The following is a 13010-nucleotide window of genomic DNA, read 5'->3' as shown; positions in this document are numbered from 1 at the left end:
GGCTCTTCCCTCTCCAACAAGGGTGCTTGGTGGAGGGTGGGAGTGACCAGGGTGGTGGTAATCCTTGAGAGACAGAGGTTTGTGAAGTCCTGAGAACAAATTTCAGGATTGAGTAATGGCTTTCCCCCCTGTTTCCCCAGCACATATAACAGCTGCTTTTCCTGTTTGTTTTGTCTCCCATTATAGGAGCTGAAGGGCGGAAAAACCTACTCAAAGGTAAGAGCACAGAAAGGACAGATGTGGCAGAGTAATGATGGTCTTGTCTTCTGTTAGTGCTTTACACCCATCAGAAACCAGTGGCCGCTGCACAAAGCAATCTGGAGAGATGGTTGTTAGTTCTTAGCTTAAGCCTGAGTTAAGTGATTTCCCAAAAAAGCCGACTTTCTGGGACAGGATCCAGATTGCACTGGATGTGGATTTGAGAAGGGGGTTGGGAAGATGATCTGCATGTCTTCAAACTTTGGGGAAGTTCTGAGTCAGATGTGAACTCTCTGGCTTCTGGCAATGTCTTGCTAATAAAGGAACACAGACTCCAGTTCTGTTCTGCAGAGCACAGCAACCAGCTGTGGCTGGGGTAGGCATCTCTCTGCCTCTTGAGTGCAGGCAGAAACTTACAGCAGAAACCACTACCTTCCAAAGGACATAAGGCATTGAGGCAAAAGCCAAACTGATGAGCAGGGATGTTTTAGTTTGTTCTCTTCCCCCATTTTCTTGCCTGTGCAATGGGAGAGTCAGTGGGCCACCCCTTTCTCTTCTGTGTGCTGGAGACAGTTGGCTTAGAAGTGGAGCTTGCGCAGAGCCCAAACCCATTTGAAAATGAGTCACTGCTGCTGGTTTCTAATAAACAGATGTTCGGGTCACGCATGACCTCAGAAGAATTCGGATCAATATCCTTCCTGAGACCCTGGAGGCAACTGGCTTTGAAGGGTGCTCACTCCTACTTACTGTACCCGTGGTGCTGTGTGATAGAGGGCAATGTAGCTGCCCACACCCGTTCCTTTTTTGTTGCTAATTAGGACATGGTCTCTAGGGCCATCAGTTTCTCTTTCACTAAATTCATTCTGGGGGGAGGTTATTCCTGTCCAGGGAGAGAGCAGCATAGCTGGAGGAAGAGATATGCCTCAGCAGAGTAAGTGCATCAGCCTGTTCCTCCCGCTGTGTTCATCCTCAAGCTTCCCCCACAGTATTTGGAAATGCAGAACTAAAGGAAGCCTGAAGGCACATCTCTGTGGTGGAATTAACCTGGGCTCTTATTCAGGCCATGTTCTAACCTACTTCCCTTTTACTCGGTCTCCAGTTATGTTTAGTGACATTTTGAAAGACACCTAGTTGCTCCAGCCCAGAATGGGAGACCAAATCTCAGGTACCTGTCATCTCTTGGGCTTGTATCTTGCTTGGTCTCCTGCGTTCTGCTGGAATTCAGCAGAAAATGACCTGAGCATTTTGGCAGCATGGAGGGATGTCACACCAGACAGGGTGATTAAGCCTCACAGTCTTGCCTTGTGGACCAGGTTTGTTGCAGGCAGGTCCTTTTAGGAGAACTGACTGACCTTGGATTCGTAATGTTTCCAGCACCAGTCTGTAGTGTGTGTGGTTGTGCAACTGTTTCCCCATCCCAGTTCTAAACAATGAGAGTTTAAACTGGGGGATACTGTACTCGTTCAGTTGAAATCTCCTCCAATTGTGGCAGCAGATGTAGAAGAAAATGCAACTTGTGAACACCCTCTTTACCTGGTCCTGCTTCAGGAGGGTCTGAGAGTGGTGGAGCTGTTTGTGCTCAAGACAGAGTTTCCATTGACTCGTGCACCTTTGGGTTTGACGTTAATGTCACTTCAGTGTCAGGGGTCACAGAGCGGAAGCCAACAGGAAGGACTGATAAAGCGGAAGCTCTTTCCCTGAGCTGGAAGAAACACCATCAGCTGGCTGGAAAACTGAGGAAACTATTCTGAAAGGTTACATCTGAAAACATCCTTTTGTTAAGGGATCCTTCCTCTATATACTGGGAGTCTGCTTCCTGAGGAGAGCTTCTGACCTCAGCACGCCATACGGGTTGCTGGAGAGTTCTCCTACCCTCTGGCCTCCGATGTCCATCTCAGAAGTCAGTGCTGTGGTGGAGGAAGAGGTGTTGGTGTCTGGGCCACTCCTATGCCATGCTGTTCTGCTGGTGTGGTTGTGCCTTGTCTCCTCTGTCTTCCAGTTTTGTCACACTGATGGATTGCAGCTCCCTCTGTGGCTTTCTCCTGTCCTGTTTATCTCTACACAGTAACAATTCTCTTGTTTTCTCCTTATCGGTGAATATTCAGCAAGTGGCATAGCCCTTGCTGTAGATGTTCCTGTCTCTTCTAGCCAAGCCTGGAGGAAAACTTAAGGGAATTCTTAAGAAGGAAGAAAAGAGGGAGAAAACTTAGGGGTGTTTTTCCTTCCTGTTTTTTGGGGTTTGGTTGGGTTTTTTTCTAAAGAAAGGCTCCTGCTCTATCCTATGCTTTTTTTTTTCCCTTTGCCATCAGCTTTTGTTCCCCACTGACAATGGGATGGAGGAAGCAGCTATGCTAATGTGGCTGCTGTCTTCCCCTGAATCATGTATCTTGTGTAGGCTGTGGTTTAAAGTTCTGATTTGGAACAGTGGCAGCCGGGGTTCCTATGGCAGTGCCTGTGGTTGGGGCTCCCCATCAGCTTCCTCAGTTGAGAGCACCGCATTTCCTTAGGATGTTGCTTCTGTTTGAGGTTCCCAGTTCAGCTCTATCATCTTGTCAACGCCAGGGCTGGAGAAATGCACTGCAATGCACAGAACAACAGCTAGGTCTGAGCTGCTTCTTCTCCACCTTCTTCCCATGGTCTTGTGGAAGCTGACCTGCACGTGGAAGTGACACAAACTTTCCATGCTTGGATGGTTTGGCCAAATACAGGGCGCAGCGTCTCTTCCTGATCAGATTAAATGACATGACTGACTTTTATTGCTAAAGCTCTGCATAAAAGAAGCTGTAACTTTTTTTTTTTTTGAGAAAAACTGTGGTCATACACCAGGAATTAGAACAGAAAAACAAAAGTACTCTTCCCTTTGTCTTTAGAGGCATCAGAACCCTCTTTGAGTTTGTCTCTGGTCTTCAACTTTGTCACTTTCCCTATATGCTTCCCCTTTGTTAGAGGACATTTAGAGAGCTCACAACTAAATCTCTCCAAATATTTCTCTTGTGCCCATCCAACATACCACTTGCTAGTTAAACCTTAGCAGTGCTGAGGACACTTTGCTCCAGGAGTTCCAGGGCCCAGCAGCTGCGGGGGTGAATGAGGCACATGTGCTGCAGCATGGCTCTGGACTTCCAGCTTGCTCTGCCCAAAGTCTCAGCGCTGTTTTTCAGGACAGTGTCACTTTCCTCTATAACAATATCCTTTCATCTCCTGGTTCACATGCTCTGCTGCATTCTGGGATGGCCTGATACAAAGTGCCTTATTATGTTTGTGTGCGTGTCTCTGAGTCTGTTTTTTCCACATCGGTGACCTAGTGCCTTCCACGTCCTTGGTTATGCAACGGCTGCAGGCTGGTTAACGCTGTCCTGGCCAGCACCACCACCAGTGCATCCAGCACCACTGCTGCTGCATCCTTCCTCCATGCAGGGCATACTTCTTGAAGGCTTCCACATCTCCACCTGGCTTGGGATTAGGACTGTGACCCTGCCCACCCTCAAGAGTAGGGCATCTTTGCAACCACCACCATGTGTACCAGCTCCCGTTTGTGCCCTCACTGTCTTCCTTTGGTTTGTGTGACACTGCATATCCCTTTATTGAGTGATTATTTTTAATTATTTTTCTCTCCCCTTCCCGTCCTTTGTTTTCTTGGCTACAGCTGGGCTTTGCTGATCTAAATCTGGCAGAATTTGCAGGCTCTGGATCTACAGTCCGTTGCTGCTTGCTGGAGGGGTATGATACTAAGAATACCCGACAGGACAACTCCATCCTAAAGGTACAGCAGCTGGTGCTCCTACAGTGGAAATTGAATTTGGAAGGATCACAGGCAGTGTGTAGTGCTAGGCCTGAGAGAAGGTCCTGTCACGTACCAGGACAGGACTTTGCTTTTATGCTGCTAGTCTGATTTGGGAAGTTTCCCATTCTCAGAGTTGCCCTTTGATATCCTAGCATCTGTTTGGCCAAGTGATGACCCTTGATAGCATTCTTTGTCCTCAAAGAAAGTGTGAAGGGGGGTGGAGAAAGTTTTAAGGGCATTTTCAGGGTGGCCAGGCTGGTATCCTGCTGGGCCACTGCAACTAGGAGCTACTAATACCAGTGATTTGGGGCAGGGAGGGGAAATACCTTGCTAAATCCCTGCAGCTCATTTCCTTTGAAAGGGAACTAGGTCTTGCTAATCTTTACACCTAGCCCCTGACCTCCTGGCTGTTGTGAAGTGAGGAGCTTGCTGCAACATAGCTAATGATGTGCCTTGTCCCCTCTCTCCAGGTCACAATTGGAATGTCCTTGCTCTCGGGGGACCCCTGCTTCAAAACGTGAGTTTCTGGGTGCTTGCCTTGTTCTGCACAGGCCAGGGCACCTGGTTCTTCTGCCACTCTCTGCTAGAGACTAAAATTGATAGGGAGAGGGAAAAGATGCCTTTGATGATGGAAAGTACAGGGGAGAGTTTGAAACTGGTGGTCTGGATTGTTGAATCAGCCAGAAAAGCTACGCCAGCCTGTGCTGTTGACTGGTTTGTTCTCCACTCTGGTTTTCTCAGCTTGGTTATTGGTTGTTGTTGTTATTTTCCCTGCAAGTGTTAGTGAGGCTTTGGAGTCTTAGGGACACTGATAACAAACTTCACCTTTTGTGTGAAGGATAGAATTTCATGTAGCTCAGGGTTGGTTTCACTGACCTCCAAAAAGGGAAAGGTCAGTGAAGAAAACAGTCCTGGAAAAGGACATGCTTCAGCACATATTTCACAGGATAAAGATCTTGAATTGAAACAGCAAGAAAAATACTGCAAGGCTGAAATTTTTTGTTCTCCTTTTCTTCTGCTGAGACACAGGTTGCAAGACCTGCATTCCAAGCCACCCTGCCTTGGTGTGCTGTAAGGTGTGTGGTGGTTTGGCCCTGGCTAGAGGCTACATACCCACCAAAGCTGCTCTGTCACTCCCCTTTTCAGCTGGACAGGGGAGAGAATAGATACTGGGAGGCTCAGGAGTCGAGATAAGGACAGGGAGAGATCATTCCACAATTGGTGTCACAGGCAGAACAGACTCATCACAGAATAAAAAACTCTGTAATTTATTACACTACACACAGAGAGAAACCAGAGACTGAGGAGTACAACCAGATCTTAAAACACCTCCCCAAACCCTCCCTTCCTCACAGACTTAACTTTGGCAGGGAATGGGAGAATGGGGGGTTCAGTCAATTCCTTGCAAGTTGTTTTCCTTTGGGGGGGCATTCATTCCTCACCCCCTTCCCCTGCTCCAGCATGGGGACCCACCCACGGGAGACAGTCCTCCACAAACTTCTCCAACATGAGTCCTTTCCCACAGGGCTTTGTCCCAGCAGGGCTCCCTGCCATGGGGTGCTGACCTTCAGTCCCAGACTGCTCCAGCCTGGTCCCCACAGAGTCCCAAGTCCCCCAGCAAACCTGCTCTGGCGTAGGTCGGTCTCTCCACAGACTGCAGGCTCTGCCAGGAGACTACTGCTGTGTGCTGATAGAAATAATTTGTGTTGACTCCCAACAGCATGAGAAGAAAGCTTTACCTTGGGGGCATCTCTTGTAGTAGTGGTATTTTGGGCTAAAAGGTCTAATTTTAGGAGCAGGATTAGAGTGGGTAAATTTGCTTCTTGTTTTAAAATGCTGCGTAAGTTTTGGTTGGTTTATTTTGTGCATGGTTTTTCATAGAGCTGCAGGGTTTTCTGAGACTCACAAACCCTAAATGTAATGACATCTAATTCTGAAAAAAAATTCTGCTTCAGAAGGAAGAGTAATAAAGAAGTTTTGGTTGTCTTGAACAGATGTTTTAAATCTAGGGTGCTAGGATGGCTGGCAGTAATGTGTCTGACAAAAATACCTGCTGTTCCTTCACTGTGAAAGCCAGTCCTGCTGTCAGAATGCTTGAAAACTATGCAGAAATAGATAGATAGATAGATAGATAGATAGATATCCATTTAATAGAAGTAGGATCAGTCTGAAAGTCAAACCTCCTCCTTAAAGGAATTGTGCAGTCATCCCCGTTTTATCCTTCCATGCTGACGATGTGCAAATACTTAAAAATGGAAGCTTGGCATGCAGAATAGCCCTTCATCAGTAGAGCTTTTGAGAAATGACACTCATTAAGGGATTAAGCAGGAATTAAACTGTGCTGGGAAATGACTTCCGAGCACTGACTTTCTGGAGCACTCGGATGAACCTTCTCCCAAGCGTCGGGCAGGAGGGCAGAGCAGGCTGTTTGCTGAGCTGCCAGACCCACAGGCTGCTCTGACAGCTGCTGCAGGAACAGTTTGCTTGATTAAGGCTGTAAAGGCCTTATTAACCTGCAAAGCAAAGTCCCCAGAGTACTGGGGTGCGTGTAAATCACTGATAACGTGATTAGGGAGGGTGGTTTGTTGTTGTTTGTTTTTTTTTTTTTTCCCCAGGGGAAGCATGCTGTGGGTTTCCTGAAACATTTATGGCTGGTTGGCTGCCCATACTTAAAATATTCTCAGTGTTTTTCTTCTTTCCACCCCCCAAAATACTGCAACAGTCCTCTCCTATAGCATCTTCCCCCAGAGCTCCCAAGTGGGACAAATAAAAGTTTTCCTTTCTCACTCCTCACTTAAAAAGCATAATATGATCCGTTAGTTCCAGTTCAGAGCTGGGGCTATGGGGAGGTTAGGGCTCCAACAGGAATACTCGCTTTGCCATGCTGCACATGCCATGGCTCCCATCCAAAAACGCTTCTGGAGGAAGGGAGGGGGCTCCAGGCACTCTCAGCTCTGCCCTGCAGTCAGCATTTACAAAGGGATGTTGGAAACACGTGGAATAACCTGAAAAAAAAATAATTCTGACAGCTGGAAAAACACTTTCATCTTACTGAAATGGAGTTTAATTGTCAGTTTAAAGAATGGAAAAGGTTATTTGATCGTTACAAAAGTGCTCTTGTTAGAGGGTGGGGTTGCTGGAATTTAGAGCTGGATAACAGCAAACTGGGTCCTGTTTGTGAAGCCAACTAGACATTGGGCATGTGTTGGGGGGAAGGGGCAGCTCTGAGTACTCTTCTAGAGGGCAGTGACTCTGAGTCTCCTGTCCTGTATAAGCGATCAAATGGCCCCTTTTCGCCTTAATTTACCCCAGAAACCTGCTTTTCCTTCTAATGCAGCACAAGGGGTGGGGGGAGACACGAGTCTTGCATATAGAAAAGCAAAACCCAGTGCCAATGTGTTGCTGCCAGCTTCCTCTGTCCCCATGAAGGGTGGGCACAGTGTGGGGACCCTCTTGATAGAGCGGAGTGGGAGAAGCCGCTGCAGTGGGGTGATACCCAGATGATTACCTGGCAGTTCGTAACCTTTTCTGCTTCTGCTTCCAGGCCTCCTTCCACTGCCAAATCCATCACCATACCGGGACAGGACTCGACCCTGCAGCTGACCTGTAAGGGCGAGGGAACCACCAGCAGCAGCGGCAGCACTTCAGCCACGATTGGCTCTCTGCGTCAGACCAAGCCAAGAGCTGCCATTCTCAGCTCGGGTAGGAATGCCCATCCCAGAGCCATGCAGCTCCTGGCTCTGCCTGGACACGCTTTTGTTTTTCCCAGCACTTGAAAGCACAGAAACTCTTTAATTTTTCATGTTTTCCCGCACCCATCCTCACCCTCCTGCTCATTAAGAAAATTGAGAAAAACAAAACCAACTATTAAGCAACCCAGGAGAGGAAGCATGAATCTTTTCCACATGTTTCTGTTAATGGAGATAAAGCAATTTATCCTTTTTGCTGGGGATTTAATAATTCATGTATTACACCCATCCCTGTCTTTCAATGTGTTCAATGACAGTACAGTTCTCCACTCAGCTATTCTGTTGCTCAGACTTCTAGAAAAGTTGCTGTGAAGGTTTTAGAGGTTGGTTTGAGGTCTGATGGCCTTGTTCCAGCTGCTGATGCAGAGTTCTTTGGCTTCCTATGAGCCCATTTTCAAGGGCACTGCATTTTCCCATAGCCTTTTTTTTTTTTTCCCCTTCCCAGCACCCTCCAAATGTGCAGGCAGATACTGCACCAGAATAGTGCTCCAGTCTCCTCACCTCAGTGACTTAGCACAGGGTGCAGGTGCTCTTAAAAAGCTGGCTAAAGGGTTACGCTGTGGAGAAGCTTGCTGCAAGACCCAGGAGCAGGGCTGGCAGCAAAGGAGCAGAGGTTATGCTGAGGTTTCTGTATTGAGTTCAGTGTGATTTAAATGGTGTGGTCTCTCTCACAAGAAACAGAAGGGGAAAGGTGGTAACAGGAGAAACATCCAGAGTTTATAGTAGTTTACTGCCAGTGGCAATTTGATGCTTTCTTGGTCTTAGCTTAATGCTTTTAACTCTGGATAACTTCATGTACTACCTGTCCCTCTAGATCCTTCAAGTCCCCAGAGATGCTTGTAAATGCAGGTGCTGAGTGCTAGAACTAGGGATAAGCTCGATGGAGTAGCTTGGTGGTGTCTACCCTACTCCCCAGCTCCTCCTAAGCTATGTGCCTGCCTGAGCAGCAGGGCTCTGCCAGCAGCCTTGGCCTTTCCTTGCTCTGCTGTCCCAAGGTCAGGTTTTACGAAGATGATCTGAGGGCTGGAGCGCTTCTGCTGTGAAGATGGGCTGAGAGAGTTGGGGTTTTTTAGCCTGGAGAAAGCTCTGGGGAGACGTTAGAGCACCTCCAGTAGGGATGCAGGAAAGCTAGAGAGACGCTGTTTATCAGGGAGTGTAGTGATAGGACAAGGGAGAACGTGTTTAAAGTAAAAGAGGGAAGATTTAGATTAGACATTAGGAAAAAAATCTTTACTGTGAGGATGGTGAGGCACTGGAACAGGGTGCCCAGAGAAGCTGTGGCTGCCCCTGGATCCCTGGCAGTGTTTAAGGCCAGGTTGGATGGGGCTTTAGACACCCTGGGCTGTGGAGGCTGTCCCTGGCCATGGCAAGGGGGGACACTGAGTGGGCTTTGACATACCTTCCAACTCCAACCCTTCTGTGATTCTGTGATCAGCCTCCAGTCCAAGGCCATCAGCAGGCAGTGTGCTGGCTTGGGCACAGGGTAACTGGAGTGTCCTGTTGTTCCTTGACAGGTGTCCCAGAAGAACCTGATCAGAACCTGTCCAGCCCAGAGGAAGTCTTCCACTCGGGACACTCGCGGAACTCCAGCTACGCCAGCCAGCAGTCCAAGATCTCTGGTAAGTACTGATGCACACTGCTCTGCCAGCACTGGCCCCATCCCTTTTTCTTTCCTCCAACAAGCTCTTGTGAGAGTCATTTTCAGCCATCTCTCACCCTGCTCTTTGGTATCAGAGTCTCCTGTTTAGTCTCTGCAGATGAGCTCATAGATGTATGTCTGAACCTCTGTGTACGGGAGCAGAAATGCTGATCTGAAGCTGCTCTGCCTGATCCTGTGCTGCCAGGAGGGGGAGAAGACCTGGTTTGTAATCACTTGGGTTTTGCAGGTTACAGCACGGAGCACTCCCGTTCCTCTAGCATGTCTGACCTGACCCACCGCCGGAACACCTCCACCAGCAGCAGCGCGTCTGGAGGGCTGAGTATGACAGTGGAGTGTCCTGAGGGAGAGCGGGACCACAAGCTAGAGAAGCCACCTCGCCCCCCAAGACCAGCCCTTCTGCTGGACAGACCCTCACGGTAGGTAACTGAGAAGCAAAGTGCCTTCTCTGGGAAGGCAAGGCAGAATCTGCTCCGTTCTCTTCATGGAGCAGTAGATTGGATTGTAGCCTTTGAGGAGGCTGTTGCCAGATACGCAGGAGAATATCTGAAAGTCTGCATCTTGAAAAGCTGAGTAAGCATTCCCTTGATTTTTATTTTTTTTCTCATCCCAGGAGGAAAAAGGATTCAGTGGAGAGTCACCCAACCCGAGTGGATGACACCAGGATCGATGCTGATGATATAGTGGAGAAAATAATGCAGAGTCAGGACTTCACAGATGTCAGCAATACTGAAGGTGAGAGGAAGAGTCTCAAAGGGGGAGGTCTTGTTTGTCTTTTAATCAAGGCTGCCAGGCTTTTACCATCAGGTCTGATCTGCCATGGACTCCCTTCCCCTTCAGACAGCAGTTTGCTTGCAGTGCTCACTAGGTGTTTCTGCGGTAGGTAAACAAACCACGTGGGTGTGAGAGCAGCGCAGCCGTTAGCTAGAAGCACTCGCTGCTGTTCCACACAGGAGTTGAGCAGTAGCTCAGGCACACAGCATAAGAGGGGGGGGGGAAAATACTGATTCTTCAGAAAATGAGTTACATCAACTGTCTGCACAACTGGTCACCTTTGTATAGGGTCAGCCCAAGGGTGTTTATCAAATTTGGGGGACACAACCGGAGGGGAAACAGCATGTCTCTGCAAAAAGAAAGATAGGTCACAGTCTGCTGGTGATTAGGTCTGTTTGAAAGCCTAAGAAGGGGTTTTGTCCACTGTAGTCACAGCATCTACTAAAAGAAAACTAACAATAATCACTGGAATTGTTTTAATTTTCCAGTTGAGCCTAGAAATCAATCTTTTTTCATCACATTGAGGCTTTTCACTAAGTTTTAAACCTGACCCAAGCTTGTTAATAACACTTAGATGAGTCACCTTAAACCATGGCATATAGCAGCATTCCTATATGGGGATTTACACCTTGCTCAGTGTAGGTTAAAACCAGACCAAACACAGCCACCTCTCACCAGAACAGGCTGAGTTTCTCTTCACTGAGCCTACAGAAGCAGCGTGAGGCCCTGCATCTCATCTGCTCAGATGTGTTTACACTAACCAAGAACTCACATCAATGGACTTACCTTAAAAGCAGCAGCTGGAGGAGTATCACCGAGTTAACTTCTCTGAGATTACTCTTCCAAAGAGTAGTGCTGTGGTTGATCTGTAGGTGAGGCTCCCTTTAGGAGCAAGAGGAGGAACTCCTGGGGCTCTGTCGCTGTGGGAGCACTGGGAAGAAAGCACATGTGTTCTCAGAAACACACTTGTTCTGTGCTGAGCATTGTGTAATGCATCTGGGAGGGGGAGCACCTGGCAGCCATGGGTACTTCTGGGTGTTGATGTCTTGCTTCCTTTTCCATCTGCAGACAGTAACCTGAGGTTGTTTGTGAGCAGAGACGGGACAACTACACTGAGTGGAATTCAGCTGGGAAACAGGTAGGCTTCCTGAAAGGCTGGCAGGTGTTCCAGAGAGACTTGTTAGCTCTTTGTACCCAGGAAACCTTCACCTTCTGCTACAGGAGAGGTTTCTAAACATCATGTGCTACATGGTGGCTTTATTCCCACATTAACACCCCTGGGATCCTTCTGGTGACAGGCTGCAGCTGCACTGGAGTAGGAGTGTAGCTCTCAGCAGGAGCTCAGAGGGATAATGTGATCCTATTTGTTAGATCCAAGAACAGAAGGAAGGAGCAAGAGGACAAAATGGTAGAGAGGTTGGTGCCTGTTGCTCCTGCGCCCCACTGAAGAGTTTTGCCTCCTGCTGGCCTGCAGGAAAACTGCAGCAGCCTGGTTTATTGTCCCTGTTCCCTGCTTCCTCTGTCTTTGGCAAGGGCTTGTGCTCTCCTGAAAGACTGCTGAAGAAATCAAACCTTTTCTTGCCACAACAGCTCTTGGTACAGTGTCTTGGCTACTTGTGTTTGAGCCTTTATAGCCGCTGCCGAGATTAAAAACAAAAAGCATCAGTGGTAATGCAAAGATGTGTCAAGCTGGTGACAAAACTGGGAGTGAAGCAAAGCCAGGAACACTGGCTGCTTGCGCAGAACACTCCCCCCCCCCCCCTTTCCTCTGTCCTTTGGAAGGATTCATGTGTTGCACTCTGCTCTTTAAGGGCTCTAGTGTTTGCCTGCCACGTAGCTGTCTGCTCTGCATTACAGGGATTGACTTCTCGCCAGCCTGACTCGTTACTTTCAGTATTTTCTGTGGGGTTAGAGGGCGATGTCTGTGAGTAGAGAGCTCAGAATAACAACTTGCTTGCTGTAAGGGACTGAGGAAATCACCTGGCTTTCTCCTCTTCCTCCCCTCTGCCTCCCCAGGGTCTCATCTGGAGTTTACGAGCCAGTGGTGATTGAAACCCACTAAATGTGAAGAACAGGGTAGAGCTGCTGGAAACAGGCCCCCTACCCAGTCCGCTGCCACATGGATGCCAACCTTTACCTCTCTTCATGCAGCATTCCAGAAGGGATTTCTCCACACCCCTCCCCATACGTTTGCACTGCAGAACTACTCCGAGACCACTCCAGATCATGCACTTTCCCTGCGTTGGCATTACCCTTCTCCGCTTCCTGGTTCTTCCAGTGCCTGCCTGCCCCCCGTTTCTGAGCAGACACAAGCTGTCTGTTGAGCTTATCCTGAGTCCTAGAGGGTGTTGCTCATCTGCATCCCTCACTCCACCTGTTCACCTGCACCAGAGGACTTTTCTCAGCTTCTTTCCCCCCAAAAAAAAAACATTGGGTCAAACCACTGTGAACTCTTCAGACCGCTGGGGGAGGGGGAACCACTCGAACCAAACCGAGAGCCGCTCTTTGGTGATGGGGTGAAATGGCCACTTGCAGGACGCTCTATTCCATTGACTCTGCAAGGGAGCATCACCTTCCAAGGCAACGGTTGTACCCAACAAGGTATGCTGTGGTGTGCACTTCACCTGCCGACCCCCAGACCCCCAAACATCCTCTTCTCATAGGAAGTATCTCCCAAAAGTGCATTTCAGAAAACTACCGCAATCCAGATGGGAGTTGGTAAACGGTTAAATGCTAGTGCTTGTCATACCACTAACTGCACCGTGCCCTTCCACTGCTGGGCATGGAAGGGCCGTGTTCATCTGTTAGCATTAGCAGGAGCACTTTAGAGGTTCCAGATTTTACCTGG

At 48.5% G+C, this 13010-nt stretch overlaps 1 protein-coding gene across 1 annotated transcript in view; it reads left to right on the top strand.

The window, feature by feature from the left end:
• The window catches only part of EEIG1 (estrogen-induced osteoclastogenesis regulator 1), a gene marked incomplete at both ends in the record, with an annotated part of 32056 nt that extends 19832 nt beyond the window's left edge, over positions 1–12224 (top strand). Inside the window, 9 exons of the mRNA XM_084272504.1 lie at positions 187–216; positions 3845–3961; positions 4453–4499; positions 7527–7684; positions 9246–9350; positions 9618–9807; positions 10002–10123; positions 11231–11300; positions 12179–12224. Coding sequence (XP_084128630.1) covers positions 187–216; positions 3845–3961; positions 4453–4499; positions 7527–7684; positions 9246–9350; positions 9618–9807; positions 10002–10123; positions 11231–11300; positions 12179–12224 — 885 coding nt within the window. The remainder of the gene's footprint in view (positions 1–186; positions 217–3844; positions 3962–4452; positions 4500–7526; positions 7685–9245; positions 9351–9617; positions 9808–10001; positions 10124–11230; positions 11301–12178) is intronic.
• Positions 12225–13010: the final 786 nt, after the last annotated feature.

The sequence above is a fragment of the Gallinula chloropus genome, assembly GCF_964237585.1.
Source record: "Gallinula chloropus genome assembly, chromosome: 18".
NCBI classification, from domain to species: domain Eukaryota; kingdom Metazoa; phylum Chordata; class Aves; order Gruiformes; family Rallidae; genus Gallinula; species Gallinula chloropus.
This window is presented reverse-complemented; position numbering and strand designations above follow the sequence as displayed.